The 20,278-nt window shown below is 52.4% G+C and overlaps 1 protein-coding gene across 2 annotated transcripts in view; it reads right to left on the bottom strand.

Moving 5' to 3' along the window:
- WHRN (whirlin) overlaps positions 1–20,278 on the bottom strand; it is a 59,567-nt gene that overhangs the window by 3,086 nt on the left and 36,203 nt on the right. Inside the window, exons 4-10 of one of the 2 annotated variants that reach the window (XM_054084193.1) lie at positions 12,333–12,535; positions 11,917–11,953; positions 10,483–10,695; positions 9,949–10,161; positions 8,183–8,215; positions 2,223–2,294; positions 1,227–1,824 (exon numbers count right to left, since the gene is read on the bottom strand). In XM_054084193.1, the coding sequence (XP_053940168.1) occupies positions 1,227–1,824; positions 2,223–2,294; positions 8,183–8,215; positions 9,949–10,161; positions 10,483–10,695; positions 11,917–11,953; positions 12,333–12,535 (1,369 nt within the window). The remainder of the gene's footprint in view (positions 1–1,226; positions 1,825–2,222; positions 2,295–8,182; positions 8,216–9,948; positions 10,162–10,482; positions 10,696–11,916; positions 11,954–12,332; positions 12,536–20,278) is intronic. The other variant, XM_054084194.1, reaches the window with a different exon arrangement.

Raw genomic sequence — 20,278 nt, 5'->3', positions numbered from 1 at the left:
CCTTCTCTTCTCCAGGCTGAACAACCATCATAGAATGGTTTGGGTTGGAGGGGACCTTAAAGATCATCCAGTTCCAACCCCTGCGCCATGGGCAGGGAATGAGAGCCAGGAACAAGGGCTGAAGGTCTGAGAACCTCCCGCACTCCTTCTCATTAACCCGAGATTAAAGAATTAATTGCGGTGGGGGGACGGTGCCACAGGAGGGCGACAACGCCACTCCAATGGGTGCCACGAATGCAAACGGGGCATTTCCAGGGGGGCTGAGAGCCCACCCTCCTGGGCAGCCTCAGGGCTCCAGGACCACCCTCCCACTCCTGCAGGACCACAGCCAATTGCTGAGGGACCTCAGCACCTTCCTCCTGCCCTTCCACTTTTTTTTATGCTCAGGATAAATCGGACTCCCAAGCACTGTGGGGGCACAATTAGACCTTCTTCTCCAAAATCTGCTCTTAATGAGAAAAATCCCAGAATTGCTTCTTGTTATTTATTTTTTTTTCCCTTTTAAAACTCCCTTGGAAGCAGATTTTGCTGAACTAACGCAGCAAAGCCCACGCAAGAGAGAAGTTGCAACCAAGTGCCCGACAGAGCTTGGTCTTTAAGGAAAGGTCAGCCTGAATGGCACTGGAAACGCAGGGAGGCTTTGAGGAATGCGTTGGATGATGGAGAGTTGGCTCCTCTGGCCCTAAGCCTCGCAGGTTTTCCAGCATTGCCAGATCCCAAGGCTGAGGGCTTTGTCTTGGGGATTAACACCACTGCCGCTAACGCTGTGCAGAGCTTTATGCGTTTCCTGGATTTGCACTTTTTTCCTTTTTGCCAAGATGTTGTCAAGCTGCTTTCTGCAAGGGAAAATTCATCTCGGAAAAAAGCAAATGAACTCACAGCTACCAACCGTTGCCACATGGATACAGGCTCTGTGGCTTTTACGCCACCCTCCTGACTTGGAGTTTAAACCAAAATCATGATGTTCGCCCCTGTGCCCCTCACCCAGAAGACACTGTCAGCCCCCAAAGCAACTGCCTGATGCAGGTCTCTCCCTTCCAATTCCCTCAGTTCATAGAATCGTTAAGGTTGGAAAAGATCTTTAAACTTATCCAGTCCAACCCCATCGTGCCTACTGAACCGTATCCCAATCCTGCCCTCAAGATCTGCCTCTTCTCCCACTTCTCTCTTTGAGGAACACCCCATAGAGGGTTTTATCACCTCGTGGCTGATAACGTGACACCCACCTCTAGCCTGGGGCAATGGCCTCACTTCATTGACGTCGGGCTCGCTGTTGGGTTGGTGCACCTCCACCATGATGAAATGCTGGTTGGCCACGGCCTGGGGGCTGCCCTTGTCTGGTGGAGGGGGTGCCGGGTGGGATGGCGGAGGAGGAGGGGAGGGGGAAGGGGGACTCTGGAGCCCACTGGCCGTGGGACCCTCCGGGACTGGGCTCTTCAACCTCGTTGGGGACTGGACCCTGGGGAAGGGACCGATGGGATGCTGGTTGACCAAGGAGAGCTGGGCATCCATTTGCCTCCTGGAGCCGCGCAGGGCTGGGGAAATGGTAGCATAGATAGCACTTGGGGCAGCTTCTTCGGTGGAGGTGGTAGCGGTGGAGGTCACGCTGACTGTGTCCTTGTCGGAGTGGCTAGGAGGGGGTGTGGGGTTTCGGGGGGCCACGAAGAAGAGGCCTGACTGAGAGGACTCGGACGAAGGGCGCTTAGATTTATCTTTTACTGGGTTCCTGTGCTGGGCAGAAGAGGGGTCCAGCATCTGAGGGGCTGAAGGAGGAGGTGGAGGCTTGAAGTTGGGTGGTTCATCTGGGAAGGAGGAGAGATCATCCTGCCAGACCAAGAACAGAAGCCTTTAGGACATCATGCTCAGCTGCAAGAACTTCCCCAGACTCACAGACTCCTGCATCTGCCTCCTCACAGTGACCATCGGCAAAACCAGCTCAGTTTCAGCAAAACGTCTTTCTGACCTTATTGGCAATAAGAACACAACTCACAAATGAGGACCATTAGAGGACAATCTACCCAACTTTTGGTCTGGTTCACTGTGGCTCTTATTCAGCCAGAATCCTTCTGCCTAACTGGTCTGATTAATTCACTTCAGTGGCTGCAGTGACATCCATGGGCAGTGGACAAAGAAAAGCACTACAGAAGCTGAGGCAGAACTCGTTATCATCAATTTGTCTCTAGCTCCTGTCCGATGCCCAGTAACACAGCGTGGTCTCTTACCAGGGAGATGTCCGGCAGGGTGTTGATGCTACTTTGGTGGCCGTCTCCACTTCCCTCCAACTCCGACGTGTTCTGATAAGGCAAAGAATGAAGAGAAAACCAGGTCAGAGTGGCAAGGAGCAACCACCTCAGCACCAGCATGATGGGGAACATGCAGAGTGATACAGGGCATTGCCCAAACCCCCCATGCAAGGCCACTCTTTCACCCAAACATTTTGGTTTCCTGGGAGGTTCCCTAGAGCCTTACACGTTGGTTGGAAACATCGACTCTCCCAAGCTAAGAAGCACGTTCAAAGCATGCTGTGAACCTGACCCACCAGGACAATTTCCTCGGCAGCGGAGGAGCATGCTCCTCAACTCAAATCTCAGTGCCTCCTGTTTAATTTGGAAGGAGGAGAGGAACCAGCTCTGAGGGCTGCAACTGCAATACCTGGATCTTTCCTAGGAAAAGGGCAATGAAAATGTTCAAAACTTCCCTCCCTTGCAAACCAGAGGAGACCGCGGACAGAAGCTGCTGCCACTGCCTCTCCTTTACAAGTCAAAATGTCATTAGAAAAAGTCACAACACGGCTCTGAACACATCACAGCTCCAGAAATCAAGAAGGGCTTTGGGAATCGGTCATTCTGTCTGCATGGGGGGCAGCTGTCATTCAGGATGGACTCCAGGAGAAGATGCTGGATACAGTCAAGCAGAAAACCCACATACCCCGAGATGGAGCTGCAGTGGAGGTTGGGTGCAGAGCTCTGCCCTGGAGAGCTGTGCCTGGCCCTGGATGGGGCTGAACCCAGCTGGCCCCAAGTCCAGCCCAGAGCTGTGGCTCTGCTGCTGGCTTTGCGGGATGCTCTGGAGTGGTTCACAACCCCGGCTCCATCTGGTGCCCCAGAAAACCCAAAGTCAGCCCCCACGTCCCACAGGAACCCCTCAACCGGAGAGGCACTGGCTGCTGCTCAGAAAGGGCGCGCTTCCCTTGCGTCACTTCAAGGGGATGTTTGTGTGTTTGTGCTGGAGTGGGCAGGGTACAGTTTGTGTCTAACTGCATCTTATTTATTGCAGGGTAAACAACTGATTAGTTGAAATGCTGGTGCATCTGCATTTCCCCCATCTGCTGGAGGCGGCTGCTGTGCCTGTAAGATGTTAGCGTCCCAAAATAGACACAGGAGACAATTAAGAGCATTAGAGAAAAAGCAAAAACATTGATGGAAAGTGCTTTTATCTCTGTGGCTTCAGAAGGAACCCAGGAGATTGAGAACTAAAAGAAATGGCTTGTTTGGAGAGTGACAGGAAAAGTGGTAGCTTGGGAAATTACTCCTTCTTCTGACAAGGGCTGATTTCATGGAAACATGGAATGCTTTGAGTCAGAAGGGACCTCAAAGCCCATCCAATCCCAACCTGTCTGCCGTGGGCAGGGACACCTCCCACTGGATCCGGTTGCTCCAAGCCCCATCCAACCTGGCCTTGAACACCTCCAGGGATGGGGCAGCCACCACTGCTCTGGGCAACCTGGGCCAGGGCCTCCCCACCTTCACAGCAAAATATTTCTTCCTAAGATCTCATCTCAATCTCCCCTCTTTCAGCTAAAAAACGTTCTCCCTCGTCCTATCCCGGCACTCCCTGATCAAGAGCCCCTCCTCAGCTCTCCTGGAGCCCCTTTCAGTACTGGAGGCTGCTCTAAAGTCTCCCTGGGAGTCTTCTCTTCTCCAGGCTGAACAACCCCAACTCTCTCACCCTGTCTTTGTATGGGAGGTGCTCCAGCCCTTGGATCATATTTCATGCCCTCCTCTGGATCTGCTTCAACAGCTCCATGTCCTTCCCGTGCTGAGGACTCCAGAGCTGAACACAGGGCTCCAGGTGGGGTCTCACTAGAGTAGAGGGGCAGAATCCTCTCCCTCGCCTGCTGGTTCCACTGCTTTGGATGCAGCCCAGGGCATGGTTGGCTTTCTGGTCTGCAAGCGCCCATTGCCGACTCATGTTGAGCTCCTCATCCCCCAGCATCTCCAATCCTTCTCTTCAGGGCTGCTCTCAATCCATTCTGAGCCCAGCCCGTGTTTGTGCTTGGGTCAACACCAATTAATCCAATGTAAAGGCAGAAGATGGAATTGATGCTGATTTGGAAGCAGAGGCTTCAGCTAGACCTGGTGTGCCACAGGACTGTGCAGGTCCAAGCACTGGCATGAAGGGTGAGGAGATACCATACATCTGAGGCTGGAGGAAGAGGGAGTAGGGATGTTTCAAAAGCAACTTGCCTTCATATTGATTAAAATGATAATGAATTGCTCCGGGCTGTCCATGTGAAACTTCAGATTTGATTGAAGTGCCAACGAGTTAAAAAAGTCCAAGTGCCATCATGGCCCTGCGTGATGCCAAGGAGTAGAGATGCTCAGCTGCACAAAACACAGCACTGGGGAAACTGTACCAGATTGGAGCAGTGTCTTTGCTGCAGAGCTCCCTTCTCTTGCTGTTGTTTCCTCTAACGAGAAAGCTGTTCTGCAGAAAGCTGCCCAAGTCTCACCTCCTCCTGCACCAGCCCACGTCCAGAGGCTGCCCAGAGCCCTTTATCCAGCCAAATGGCTGCAAGCGCAAGCAAAGCAGCCAAGGCAGAGAAAGTGGCATTTCAGCACCAGCCTGGCCACATCTGAAATGATCTCAGCTGTGCCTCTAACCCTTCCCTCTCCATCCCCGCTTCCGCCAGCCTCAACCCGTCTCCAAGAGTTCACTGAGGTGTTGGCAAATGTGTGAGGATCAAAGCCCCGCGATACAGCCGGGACAACCTGCCATCAACAGTCACCGTTACATCACTGCTATAGAGAGAGGAGTTTGCCCGTTCTCCCCCTAAAACCTGCCAGGGCTATCTCCCTGAGCCCTGCTGTTGAACTCTCTGCCCATCACCATGACATCAAGCCCATCCCAGAGGGCACCACGTCCCAGCCTCATAGCTAGGATCAGTCTGCACTGAGACTTGAATCCTCCTGGCAACGCCCTCCCTGCCAGCGCAGCGAGACCCACAGCCCCGGCTCTGCTCTCCCTGGCAGCCAAGGACACTCAAACTGCCCATCTTCTTCAGGGCAGTTTATTCCGCCGAAGCGTGCAGCCAGGAGATTTGCCTTTCCTCACGCTTAGAACATTGGGGGCAAAAGCAATTAAACAGAAATTGCTCTGGGCTATAAAATGTAATGGCTTTTAAGCTGAGTACATTTGCTTTCAGGAATTGGCTATTTTAAGACTGTGCTTTCCTGGATTTCCCTTGAAAGACCCATCGAAGCCACATGCCACTGCTCTGAAAAATGAGTATATTTTGAGGAGGCTGCTCCCTCCTATTGACTCCCTGCTCCTTTACCCCATCTATTTTGAAGTTATAGACACTGGAGGCCAGGCAGAGTGCAGCTGGAAAACTTTGGTCCTTCCTGTCCTGCACAGAATCCACAGCAGGAGCGATGGGGCAGAGAGCATCTTTCAGACAGGCAACCGGTTCCCACCCGCAGATTAAGTGGTGGAGAAACTGCCACCTCCCTGGAGAATACAACCCAACCTTTAATTAACCTCACAGATTCAAATGAGTCTCTTATTTCCCAGTTACTGCTAACGAGAGCTTTGCAGAGCTCCTCAGCCTGACTCCCGCAGGGTTTATAGTTTGAACAACTGTGCCAGTTTGAGAACGAGCCCAGTTTCCTCCGCTCTCCCCTTCCCTCTCCTACCCTGGAACACATCTGCAGTGCTGGAGGAGCGCCAGAGCCTCTGGTCCTGCCCCAGCCTGAGCACAGACCTCTCTGAGGGTCTCTGAGGATGACACAGTGATACCCACACAGTGGCTTCACTCTTCCTCTATCCTCTTTGTTGGAGATGATTGCACCAAGCACATGGGAAGCCTCCACAGCGGATATCTGTGCCTGTCCTGGAGGGGGGCAGAGAACATCTGGGAGCTGGAGCAGCTCTGTAACGGGGGACACAGGTGAGGAAGATGTTCCCTGTCTCTCTGCTTCTTGTTCTGCTCTCGTTCTGGGGACACAGAGATCATCCACCAGCCGCCAAAGAGTCTCTGGGCTTTTGTGCTTTAGATTCACTTTCCAGAGAGAGGAACAACTCAGATCCATCCTCTCCTTACTTAGACTGGTGAAACAGAGACCAAAGACAAACGGGCTAATGTCAAAACTGCGTTACCGCACTGGGCCCAATCCTGCAGCTGCAGGGAGCTGGGAGCAAGTCAGTGCCTGTGGAGTCAGACCCTGGGAGAAGAATACACCTTTGGATGGCAGCACCTCTGCTAGGAGGCAGTGGGGAAGAAAACTGAAATCAACAGGAATCTCAATTCCTTAATCCTAACAACAAGGGCTGGGGCAGGAGGAAAGGAAATGCTTGACTGCCTGGCTTGCAAGCAATTAGAAATTCATACTGCTCTGATCTGACAAGTTGCATCTGATTACTACGGTCCATAATTAACTTTTGCTTTGCAGGACTCATCTTGACATCCAACATTTACAAGAGGTGATGGTGACACTTAATCAGGCAGGCGCACATCATCTGTAGGTGGCCCCATGAAACATGGCTTTGTCTCGTCTTGCAGTATCCTTTAAGCATCCCATAATAGAATCACTTTTCGCGTGGCAGGTCCTGATCAACCTCATGTTGGTTAATTTTGCCGTAAGTCCACCTACCAACCCACGGAGAAGCTGAAGAGGCAGGGGGCTGGTCTAGTTTCTCTGCTTTTGGTCACCAGGGCAAAGAAATCGGTGTCTCACGGTTCAGGGTGCCCGTGCTAAACTCAATCTGGGAACACTACAGCTGTCCTCTTCTAGGTAAGAGGCATTTCCAGAGGGACATGGCTTTTGGGCCAGGCTCACAGCTACCAGGGGTCCTCTCTCCCAAAGCAGTACTAGCAGCCCTCCTCCACCACTTGCTGTGTGCGCTCAACCCACCGACCCTGCCATTTCCTCCCAGATGACAGGGAGGGAATGCACTCTGCACCCCGGAGCTGTGCTGCAGCGCACAAGCCTGCAGCTCTTCTCAGCCTCCTCCCAACCAAGAACACTGTCATGATGTCTGAGGCCCTCCCCACATCCATGTTTAGCCTCTCTAAAGTCTGTGTGACGATTTATCCAAGTCTGAATATGCAAAATGTGAGCACACCAGCCCCTCCTGCAATGGAACACAGATTTTTAGACCCAACTTCCATAAGGAAAATTCTCCCCCGTCCCTGAGGATGCAGGATGGGGCCTCCAGGAAAGCTGGGGAGGGGCTCTTGATCAGGGAGTGCAGGGATAGGATGAAGGGGAACAGTTTTAGCCTGAAAGAGGGGAGATTGAGATGAGATTTTTGGAAGAAATATTTTCCTGTGAGGGTGGGGAGGCCCTGGCCCAGGTTGCCCAGAGTAGTGGTGGCTGCCCCATCCCTGGAGGTGTTCAAGGCCAGGTTGGATGGGGCTTGGAGCAACCTGATCCAGTGGGAGGTGTCCCTGCCCATGGCAGGGAGTGGAACTGGATGGGCTTTAAGATCCTTTCCAACCCAAACCTTTCTATGACGTGACCATCCTGCTGGTCTCTCGCCAGGGTGCCCACTCAGCACAGCAGCAGGCAGAGCGAGAAGGGCAGGCTGGGCTGTCAGGCATTGACACTGCTGGTCCTTCCAAAACCCCAGCCCAGAGCTCTCAGTAGCACTCAGGGCTTTAGTGCACACAGGACACTCGTTCAGCTGGGTTTGGTTCAAGGCTGAGTCTTATCTGCACTGCAGCATCAGGGCCTGCAGCTGTGCTGGGTGAGGAAAGGGACTCTGGAACGGTTTGGCAGAGCCATAGGACGAAGAGGCAGAGATGGGTGAAATGAGGTGGCTGTTCACGTGGCCGAGCCGCACGCTGCCCCCTGGATGGGCTGTACCCGCCTCCCACTCCACGCACACCCGCACGCGCTCTCTACTCATCTACTATGGCAACCACAGCACTCGAGGTCCCCGTCTCGCTGACAGCCCCTACCTCCATCAGGTCTATTAGCCACAAGAGTCGCTCCTGGGGACATGCGAGGGGAAAAGCAGATTAAAACAAGCATAAAAGCGAAAACATAACATCAGGGAGGATGCAGAACAAATGAGTGAGACAAGCAAATCCCAGCACAATGCAGCCCTCCTCCCCCAAAGCCCACTCTGCAGAATCCGCATCCGGCCGCACCCAGCGCTGAATGCGAAGCCTGCAATGAGTCCCTTCTGCAAGAAGTGCTGGGGAAGGGCAACAGCAGCAGGGGGTCAGGGCATAGCGAACAGCTTGGGAGCTCTGCCCCTCTTCTCTCTCTCCTGCTAGCTGGGATAAGCACTCAGCCACAGCGAACCGGTGCTCTCTGCTTGGCAGTCGCTATCAAGCAGCAGTGACACCATCACCAGCACCCAAGGCATTGCTCAGAAGGGTCTGCGTTCTCACATCCAGGGAAAGGGGTGCCATGCTGCCAAGGAGGACCTGCCAGGTGACTGACGGATGCATTGAAGGAAGCTCGGTGGTGCCCACTTGCTATGCAATAACAGCATCCCAGTCTCCCTCCCCGACGTCTCGGCTTGGGTGCCAGGTGGGTCTGGACCATCGCTCGTGCACCAGGATCATGGAGCAGGAGGGAGAGCACAGTGCATCAGAGCAAGTTGTACAGCCCCAATGACAGGGATAGCACGAGAACAGGGTGTCACAAGTCCTGGCAGACCTGCGTTAGCCCTCTGACCCTTCAGAAAGGTTTTCCCAGGCTTTGTTTATCCCAATCCCGAAAGGATCTCCCCGTAATGCAGGCTGAACAGAGCAGATGGCTTTCCTGCGGGTGTTTGTGAAGTCAGCGGGACAAAAGCACAGCTCTGATGCTCTGAAACTCTCCAAGGCATCTTGGGACACTGGACGAAATTGTGTAGGCAGGAAACCCCTCTCCCCTCTCCGCTGCAGGCTCTATCGCCCCATCCCTGTGCAGCACAATCCCACTCGCCCTGGCTGGGGGCTGCTTTGCTTGCTGTCAGGCTAAGCAGAAAGCCCCTCGTCATCGGTTCTTTTCAAGAAGGTTTTAATTTCCAAGGTTGCTAATGCATTTATATGAAAGGCATTTAACGGCTAGGAAATTAATTTCAGGGCTATGTGCCTGCACACTCCGAGGTGATTACGATAACTTAATTAGACGGTGCGTGCAACGAAAGCCTGGCAGGGAGACGTGGGAGAGCTGCCACTTCATGGCAGAGTGGGCAGGGGCTGGGAGAGGATGCAGCTGGCCCGGCTGCCGCAGTCCCCGCTGGGATGGGGAGCGGAAAGCCGGCACCTCTAAGGAGGTGATTTAAAAAGAGCTGGTGGATAGAGGCAGGCATGGTGTGAGTCACTCGGATTTGTGTGCGGATGCGGCTCGCATTGCACAGTCCTGGAAGAGAGGCTTCTTGTGGGAGGTGTCCCTGCCCAGGACAGCAGAGGTGGAACTGGATGATCTTTAAGGCTTTTTCCAACGCAAACCATTCTAAGATTCTACGATTTTTCCAACTCTGGGGACAAAGTGGCAGCACCAGGCTCGGTCCCCATGCAGAGGACAGTAGCATCTCAGTCTCAGGGGCACAGAGATGCCACGTGTCATAATATTGCTCTACTGCACCTACAAAACTTGCCATTGCACCTAGCCTGCATGGAGAAAATACATTGGGAAGCAGAGTGAACAGGGTATCCCACAGGGTGAAATGCCTCTACTGCACCCCAGGGTGCCGAGAAAGAAAAAGGAACAACCAGGAGGGACTCACCCGGGCAGAGCTGACGGTTGTGGCAGTGAAGTGGCTGCTTGAGGAAGAGACGGTGTCGCTGTAGGACATCATGGAGTAGGAATCGGTGCCAATGCTGGGCCCTGAGGGCTGCCGAGCCTTCATGGACTCAATCTCTCTCTTCAGCACCAGGTTGTCGAAGCGGTCGAGGTCTTGCGGGGAGATCACACCCCGCACCTCTGAAAGCAGTGAGAACTGGGCCAGGCAGACAGACAACCAAAGACAGGTTGGACCATGACCATACTCCTGGGTAGGTGAAGACCCACCCTCCCACACTGTTCCAACAGTGGTAGTGAGATGTACTAGCAAGAAATGCACCAGGAGGTTTGGTACTAAACTCTACCAGAAGTTCCTTGGCTACTGAACACCAGCCTGTATCCCCCTAATGTCCTACATCTGGATTTTGCTTTCATACCCTCACCCCGGACCCTGGGGAGATGACCTTGGAGGCAGAGTCATGACAATGGCTCTGCTCAGTCCACAAGAAGCGATCCCTGACCCTAGCATGGGCCTCACCTTAGCGTGTGTGTTGAGCAGCTCGAAGAGCGCCATGACCAGAGCATCCACGGAGATGTTGCCTTCCTTATACTCATCGAGATAGTACCCCATGGTCGCTCGCTCCTGTTCGTTCAGCAGGTGCCGTGCTTGTTCCTCCAGCATCACTCGGGTCTGGTTCACCATGGTGCTGAGCGTGACCTGGGAGCCAGCCAGGCCCCGGTAAAACACAGGCTGCAGAAGAAAGCAGGAGATAGAATTTGGCCCAGGATGCTGAGGAATCAGTTGCTGAAATGGGGGCAGCTGTCTCTCTGGAAGCATAGGCAGGATCATGAACTGTCCTGTTGCTGCTGCTTTCACCCAGCTACCAGTTGTAAAGCTGGAAGGAGGATGCCGAGAATGCCTGGAAGCAGGTACGCCAAGGATTCACTGGCAGGGCCACTCAGTGTCACTACTTGTCTGGGTAATTCTACAGCCAAGAGTTTGTGAAGCACCAGTTGAAGAAACCAACCAGCTTCCCAGCTCTCTCAGCAAGTGTGGATGCTGTCCCCTGACCAACTATTGATTTAAGGGCAGGCTGTATTCCTTCCTGGCGGAACTGGGGCCACCAGAGAGAGAAAAAAACCTCCCATCTTGTGTAAAAAGCACATTTACTCTCGCTGCAAGCTCGAAGCAGAGCCTGGTGAAGAAAGAGCCACTGGCAACCAAAGCAGTCTCAGGGAGAGACATTTCTGGCTGCAGATGAAAGGCTTTTTCTTTGAGAGGGATTTCTAAGAGGAGGTCCTTGCTGTTCCCCTCCCAGGCAGTGTTGGCACAGCCAGTGCAGGGATATGGAGCCAGGCAAGACCCTGACTGTCCTGGAGACACTGAGAGGAGTTGAGGCTGGGGAGCACGGTTTTGCCAGCAAATAGTTCAAAGCTGTTATCAGTGAGAGCCACCTGTGGAACCTCACTGCTTCATTTCCATTTAAAAAAGGAATGTGCTTTGCAAAGGGGTGTTTGGAGAACACAGGCTGAGGCACAGCACTGGCTACATCCCTGCTGCTGCTGCAGCCCTGCCACCAGCTGGTGTGCTGGAAAGAGTGGGAAGATCTCAGGGCCCAGAGACAGCCACCATGTGCAGGGCATCATGGTCACATCTGAAGGGTGGAGGTGGCCCCCATGGTCCTTGCTTGTGTGTGATCATTCTCCATTACTGGGCTCATTCCCAGGCCAGGAGGCACCAGATGTGCTGCAGAATTGACCCACCAGTGGCACAGGACAGGGGGTACCAATCGTGTCACTGTTGTGCCACTGAGCTGGCAACAAGAGGAGAAAGGCTAGAACCAGCTAAAACCCACCAGACCTCATAAAACTAGCATCAAAAAACTAGCAGAAAGCTCTCCCTCCCATGGAAAATAAGAGACAACAATAGCGATTTATTCACAAGGCATCAGGAAGGTCTGGTATCTCTTACCCTGGCCGTCGCCTCCGCAGCATGGTTGCCCACTGCCCTGCGAGGAGGGAGAAGATCAGTTAGCACCGAGCACCGTGTGCCCATCGCTCATCAGCTGAGGGCTGGCGTGAGATCTGTTACGCATTCTCCTCTCTGTGCCTGTAAGCTAAAAGCTTCTGGCTGAGACAATAGGGAAGGGGCAGCAGCGTGTTGTCCACATCTGATCCACCTTACAGGCCAGAGATACTGTCTTCTAAGCACCAGATTATGGGGTCAGGTGCCCCAGCATTGGGGCTGCTCCCATTGACAGGTTGCCCATGCACACTGCATCCATCAGGCTTCCATAATTCCATGTGCTGGGGCTCCACACCCTTCCAGGATGGCCACGTGCACCCTACGGGACCTCTGAGTGGACGAGGGCTTTAGCAAGCACATACCCTGCTGAGTTGACAAAGGTCTCTCCGATCTGGGAGCTTGCTATCCACCTGGTCTCATCCACGGTGGTGCGGGCGTGGGGCAGTCTCCCGATGTCTTTCACCGTCATGATGAGGTGTCGGGAAGACTTGAGCAGCTTCACTGCCTCGTCGTGGGGGATGCTGAGGAAGCTCCTGCCGTTAACCTCCAGGATTTGGTCTCCTACCTGTGGAGTCAAGATGGGATGAGCCTGGTGGGCACTGAAGGCTTTGTGTAAGGAACACGCCTTCCTCTCCCACCAGGGAGTCTCAGGACACAGCAATTGGAGGGACCAAGAAGGAAAGGGGCCAAGTGCTCGTAGGTGAGAACCAAGTACTGAAGCTGACAGCCAGTAAAGGACCAGCCCGTGAAGCCTGGAGAAGCCTGTTTGGGATCCCAAATCAGGGCAATCTGCCCAGTCTCCTCCATTAACTAGATCTACAGACCAGCTTCGTCAAAACAGCCCTGGAAGAACAGCAAGACCTCCATCCCCAATCACCCCTGCAGATCTGGGGGGCCAGGAACCATCTGTGGAAGCCCCAGACCTCGAGCTCTGCATGCAGCAGGGAGGGTTCAACTGGAGTGTCTCACCACAGTCTCCAATGCTCTGTAAACTGCAGGATCTGGGACAGCTGGATTCCATCTCTCCTCTCCTCCCATTTCCTCCCCAGCTGCTCCTCATTTTGTGGCCAAGGCCTTCACAGCAAGCAGGAGCTTCCCTGACAGCCTGGCCATGTTCGGGACACAGCACTCATCTGGCATTTTCCCCTTCATCCCAGGTCCTCTTTGCTTCTCGGGCACTCATTGCCACTCCTCCTCGCTCCTGTATCAAATTCCCCCTATTTCTGATAAACCACCTCTTTGAAACTGCTCTTCCATATCTTTGCTTAACCACAGACTTCTTTTTGGCTCTGTCAAAACACAGTCTGACTTTCTTTATGCCGCAGTGCAAGCAGAACGAGACATCCCTTTAAATAACTCACCTCCACCTTGGAGGAGAAGAGGAGAAAAGAGGGAGGGGAGAGGATTTCTAAGTCAAACATAATAACACGGAGAGTCAATATGATCCTTCCAGCTCAGCTCACCTCATTCTGTCACCAGGTTAAGGAGCCTCTGAGGACTGGGATTCATTCCTCAGACTCTGACTTCATGATTAACCACAGCCAAGCCGATGTGGTGGCTATGACTTTGCTGCCACCCAAGTTTTCCCCCCAGTGCTACTTCCAGCTTTGCTGGAGTGAAAGCAGACATCAAGAGTACCACCAGCAAAGCTCAGTTCAGCATAGAGCATGAGATCCGCTGACTGCTCCGTCAATGAAGAGAAGCCAGTTGCCGGGCTGAGGAGGCAGCAGCTGGTCCAGAAACTCCAGTACAGCCCCTACACTTGGACATTGCCTCTGTTTTATGCTTACAGTGTGCCAAAGCTCACAGAAGCATTGACCAGAGCTTGCACCAGCTGCTCTCCAGGCACAGCGTTTCCAGCCGAGACGGAAGGAGGCGGGGGGCTGTTCCAGTAGGACTGACCCCTACAGCAACTTCCACACTCGTATGCACACTCCCACTTGAATTCTGCCAACCTGTAGCATCCAGATGGGCAATCCAACAGCTCTCGGGGCTTCCAGGCTAACAGGACCCCTGTCAGGGCATGCACTGCTCTCACTCTCTCTTCCTGGGACAATGTTTCCCTTCCACTGGTGCATCCAGTGAAGAGCTGGTGGGAACTGACAGCAGTGGCTGTGCTACAGTGTCAGACACAGTGCTGATAAAACCCAACTGTGGCTTCTCCAGGCACCCCCATAAGGACATCCTTGTTGGAAACAGCACAAGAACGGGGAAGAAAACAGAGAGAAATCCCACTGCTTGGACCAGAACAGACCTCTGATCACAACCCTGAGGTCTGTGGTGTGAGAGACACGGTTCAGACCAGCTGAGAAGTGATCTTTATGAGAAATTGAGTAGAGAGAAGGAGAGCGAGCTGGTGGGGAGCCCCTGGGCAGCAGCAGCAGTGAACATGACTTCCCCAGGGCTCTGCCAGAGGTGACAGGAGCAGCAGGATCCTGGCTCTGTGCTCACCTCGAGAGCCACTGACCCACCTCGGTCTGTCAGAAACTGATGCAAATCCCAGCCCTGAGAGTCTTGCTGGAGTGAGGGTGTTTTGTGAGCAGGATCTGGCCCTGCCAGCAGCCACATCCAGGGAGAGTGACCCAGCGGCGAGAGGCTGGCCCAGCTGCAGTGTAAACAGCCAAGGGTGCAACCGAGAGCATCAGCCAGAGTCTGGACAGCAGCATGGCTGATCAGTTCAGGGGGTTTTAGTCTGGGAGCTGCTGTCAAAGGAGAAGCCACGGTCCAGCCCCATGGGCCACTCTCGTACTCTGCAGCGCTGTGCTCTCAGCATCCCACTTCTGCCAGGTTTTTATATTCCAGTGGCACCAGGGCTCCTCCTGGACAGACTGCTGTAGAGCAAAGTTGGCTCAACAGCAGTGAAAAACACCATTTCCTTGAATTACAACCCCCTCTACCCCCGCAGCAGCTCTCAAAGGGAGACTGCAGCAATTTAATTATTATTACATTATGTTTTGCTTTGAAATGAGTCCTAAAGAAAATTCCAGGTGCATTTTACAGTGGCCCTGGGTTGGCTCTCCCGAGCAGTGCCACACACCTGACACTCCATCCCCACTGCAAAATCAAGCCAGGACAGAGGAGCTTGGAAAAAATCTTGGAGCCATGATCCACACAGAGGGCATGGAGAAGCTGCAGATCACGGGGGCTTCCCTTCATGCAGGTGAAGACTGACAAAGCATTAGCTGATCCACACAAGGCTGTTTCCAAAGGATGGTTTGGCTGTTCCCATCCAGCTCAGCACCCACAAGCACCTCTACTGTCGTTTGCCCCATGGTAGCGATCTGGATCTGGAGTAATTAATGGATATGACTGAAACTCTTGCAGCAGCTGGTTCAGCTCTCTCATCCAACTCGCCACGTGGCTACAGGGTCAGGCAGCTGCCATGGGGTGATGGGATGCCCCAGTGCTGTCCTGGAGTGGTGGGTGGCCACCACGCCAGAAGAGGGGTGGTATGGCCTCAGAGCAGCACAAAGCTCCAGCAGTGCTTCACTTGCTCCAGTCTGCTTTCCAGAGGAGGGCAGAAACCCCCCAGATCCACTGCACGGCACTTGTGCAAACGGGTATTGCTCAGACTATTTAAGAGGTTACAGATGCAGAGTTTCTGAGTGCCAAGGAGGCACGGCAGACTCCTTCCCTGTCCACTGCACGGCCACGGAGGCTCACACATGGAGACCTTTGTCCTCCTCTGGCCATGCAAAAATTGACACAGAAGGAGAGATGGTGCAGGATCTCCCTGAAAAGCAATAAAGAAATGCAAAGGAATTGGAGAGCCTGAGAGTCATTGTACATCCAGAAAGTGGGGAAGAAAATCCTAAGATGCCTGCAGCAGCTGTGGGGGAGTCGAGATGTCCCAGCAACCCTAAACTGCTTGGGTTAGGTCAGACTAGAGGGTCAGAAGGTGCTGGTAAAGGTGCTCTGAAGAACCAGACAGGACAAGATGTGACCGATGCCTCCTGAATGACCACAGAGGACACAGGTGAAAGACCATAACCAACAACTTATGGAGCACTTTTACTCAGGGTGCAGCTGCGAGAATGATCAAGTAAGCCTGCAATAAAAACTGTAGTAAGAAACTTACTAAGAAAAGCTCTAAATCAAGTGTGATGTCAACATCCAAGTGACTGTGTGACCTTGCTGTGAGTGCTTCCCTGGTTACATCCCTGCCTGCCTGTCAAGGAGATGCAGAGAGAAAAATTTCTAGAGAAGGGAAACAAAAATGATTAGTGGCAGATGAAGGTGCCTGCGAAAGGACAGATCGAAAAGATTAGGCTTGTTAAATTTAGAGAAGAGATAATGTGTAGGGAGCTTGATGAAGCTATACAAAACAATACTGGCAATAATGAGAAGCCAGAGAAGGGCTCTTGTTTATCCACCCCACTGATGAAAGAACAGAGGATGCTCAGTGAGGCTGGAAGGATGGTCTGAGCTGCACTGATAGGAGAAAAGGACTTGGAGCAAGAGCACCACAGAATCATAGAATTGTTTAGGTTGGAGAAGACTGTTGAGTCCAGATGCAGCTCAGATGCAGCAGAACTCGGTTCTGCATTCAGCCCTGTCCAGTGTCCTTCAGCAGATTTGCTTCATCCTTTTGGGAACAGTTCGTGTCCGACAGAGGGGCTGGTAGATAGCAAGGGCTGCGGCAGCACAGGAGAGCCCTGTCCTACCAACACCACCGCCAGGGCCACCGAGTTTTGTCCTAACATGGTCCAGCCAATGCCTGCTGCTTGCTGTCTTGATAACTGCTGTTAACAGGGCAGCTGCACAGCTAATAGGGTAAAAGAGATGATGTACGCAAGAGATAAACCCACAGCCCTAGGACCAGCCAAGAAGGGAGCCAATACCTTCAAGCTGGCCTGATGTGAGCCTGCAGCTCAAAGGGAAGAGGGAGCAGGTGGCAGATGCAACAGGTCCTGCTGCACCATTTTTGGCTTTGGCTCTAGTGCGATGCTCAAAAGGTCTTTGGCTCCAGTAGATGCTCAAAGCAGCAGGTCCTGCAAACAGAGCCGCCTGCTCTTGGCTGGCCTTCCCCTTTGCTGACTTTCCCTTTGGAAGGACAAGAGACAACACTGGGCATGGGTCAGACGTGGCAGGTCATGACCAGGTGATGGCCCTTCGCAGTGGCTGGCTGGAGGGCAGCAGGCACAGAGTAGAGCTGTGGCAGGGCAGGATACTCACACCTACGCAGCAGATCGGTTGCCAAAATCATGTGCTAAGGATGTGAGACATCTCTGGTTTGAAAGAAAGACAGCCTGGAGCCAACCTCCCCCCTGCGAGCCAGCTGCAGAGAGAGCCAGCGGCAGCCAGCTCCACTGCAGCTGATCCATGGAGACCAAGAAATGGTAAGGGAGGGAGCCCAAGGGAAGGCAAATGACACAAATGACCACGTTCCCAACCATCAGATTCCACAAATATCTCTGTTTCCCTTTGGGCTGTGTCAGGTTTAAACCAACAAACAGAAAATTACCGGCCACCAATGTAACAGGGAGGGAAAACCACGCAAGTGCCAAGAGAAATACATATTCAGGTGCGATGAGCATCATCTCTCGGGTCTTTCTAACTCACTGGGCAAAGCCACTGCAGTGGATTTTACAGCTAAAAAAAGGAGGACAGAGCACACTGCAAAACCTAAATGAGGAAAATCTACATTTGATTAGGTAGTTTTATTGTAATTAGGAATCTTTATTACTTTTCCATATCAGGGATTAAACTTTCATGTGTTTTTGTTCAAGAAGAGGGTTATCCAGATTTAATAACTTTTCTTTGGCTTCTCCTTTCAAGAGCGGAGCAAAAGGAACCTGACAAGTGCTTCCTGTGTCAGGAAGACCCGAGGGGCCCTGGACAAACTGCTTCACCTCTCTGTGTCTGCCCTCCACCCCTGCTTCACTGTTTAATCCAAGTCCTTCCTGGCTCTCTGGGCTCTTGTGCTCCTTCAGTGCAGCGCCCAGAACAAGAGCCTCTCCACCTGGTGCTACCAGAATATTAACACTGGGTGAGAACAACCAGCCACAAAAGACTTGGGAAATTTCAAGCATCTCATGCAGGGAGAAAAAAAGACCTTGTAAAAAGAATTGTTGGTGAAGGGCAGATAAAGGAATCATTGGACAGCCCAAATGCCTGCGAATCAGCCATTCTTGATGACAGACTCTTATTAGAGCTGAAAAGGATTTTTTGCTAATTAACATAGATAATTATTATTTTTTCCCCCAAAGTCAAGGACAACTAAGAAATTAACAAAAGACTGCAGAGAGGCAAAAGAACTATCTATTAAACCAAAAGTTGACCCTGAAAAGTTATTTCCTGCATGCACAGCTTCAAACCAGCACAGAATAAAAGAAGTATCCTGGGCTGCATCCAGAGCACTGGGACCAGTGCGCGAGGGAGGGGATTTTGCCCCTCTGCTTTGGTCTTGTGAGACCCCACCTGAAGCCCTGTGTTCAGCTCCGGAGTCCTGAGCACAGGAAGGACATGGAGCTGTTGGAGTGAATCCAGAGGAGGCCATGGAGATGATCCAAGGGCTGGAGCACCTCCTGTACAAGGACAGGCTGAGAGAGTTGGGGTTGTTCAGCCTGGAGAAGAGAAGGCTCAGAGGAGACCTTAGAGCAGCTTCCAGTGCTGAAAGGGGCTTCAGGAAAGCTGCAGAGGGGCTCTTGGTCAGGGAATGCAGGGATAGGTCAAGGAGGGAACGGTTTTCAGCTGAAAGAGGGGAGATTGAGATGTGATCTCAGGAAGAAATGTTTTTCTGTGAGGGTGGGGAGGCCCTGGCCCAGGTTGCCCAGAGCAGTGGTGGCTGCCCCATCCCTGGAGGTGTTCCAGGCCAGGTTGGATGGGGCTTGGAGCAACCGGATCCAGTGGGAGGTGTCCCTGCCCATGGCAAGGGGATGGAACTGGATGGGCTCTAAGATCCATTCCAATCCCAATGATTCAAAGTAATATTAAGACACAAAAAAGTCAACAATAAAACACAAAAAAATTATTGTCCTGGCTATTTCAGGAAGAACTATCAGTTGGGCTCAGCTAAGAGTGGTTGGACACAACAGGGCCTGCTGAGTGCCTGACCACTTCTGAAAATGGGGTTATTCTCATTTCCTAGGGAAAAATCTATCCTGAAATGCAAGGGCTGAAGAGAAAGGTGACAGACTGCAGACAAGAAGCAGAGCTCAGCAATAATACTCCTCGGCTCTTTCTGTTTCAGGAGATGGAGCGAATAACGTGGGAAAGGGAGGTGCATTCAAGAGAAACTTAATGGGTTTAAGACAAGGGTTCTGAGCACCTAAAGTCACTTAAAAATAATCAAAATCAGCTCTGGGAGAAATTCAGTCACACAGGCAGCAAAATTGGGGAGAGATTTTAAACATGAGTTAATGTTAAATGACACCAAATTGAGCTGGGAATAACGGGGCTAATAGGATGCCAAGTGGTTTGGCACGAGCACTGGTCTTATTTAATGCCACTGATGTGCTAAAAGAGAGGTTAAATTACACTCATGGATGCCACTGAAGTGGGAGGAGTCTCTCTCTAGCACAAATAATCACCCAAAGCTAATCCTAGGAAATTAAAAATGTGGGCAGGGAAAAATATGAGTTGATTTGGAAACAGCCAAATTAAGGCTTGCGTCAAATTATAGAGGCAATCAGCTTCCCCAGGAGAGAAATGGGTCAAGGCAGATAATCCAGTCCCAAGAAAGCCAACACGTCCTGTTGGAAGGATCAGAAACTGATTTGGGAGCAAGGCACAGGAAGAGCAGGTGCCAAGTGGTGTCTGAAAAGATGTTCTTATCCCCAAACACCTTGCAATACAAGTATGAGGAAAAAAGCCGGTACAGACTGGAAATGAAGGCACACAAGAAGAGAAGATTGTCTCTTGGCGTAGGCAGTGGTTTCTGCATGGCAGAGGGATGTTGCTGGTAGTGTCCCAGAGGACGAGCAATTGAATCACAGAATCATCAAAGAATCATAGAATGGTTGGTTCCAGTTCCACCCCCTGCCATGGGCAGGGACACCTCCCGCTGGATCCGGTTGCTCCAAGCCCCATCCAACCTGGCCTTGAACACCTCCAGGGATGGGGCAGCCACCACTGCTCTGGGCAACCTGGGCCAGGGCCTCCCCACACTCACAGGAAAAACGTTTCTTCCCAAGATCTCATCTCAATCTCCCCTCTTTCAGCTCAAAACTGCTCCCCCTTGTCCTCTCCCTGCACTCCTTGATCAAGAGCCCCTCTTCAGCTTTCCTGGAGCCCCTTTCAGCAAAGAAAGCTGCCCTAAGTTCTCCCCGGAGCTTTTTCTTCTCCAGGCTGAACAACCTCAACTCTC

The sequence above is a fragment of the Cuculus canorus genome, chromosome 19 (assembly GCF_017976375.1).
Source record: "Cuculus canorus isolate bCucCan1 chromosome 19, bCucCan1.pri, whole genome shotgun sequence".
NCBI classification, from domain to species: Eukaryota; Metazoa; Chordata; class Aves; order Cuculiformes; family Cuculidae; genus Cuculus; species Cuculus canorus.
This window is presented reverse-complemented; position numbering and strand designations above follow the sequence as displayed.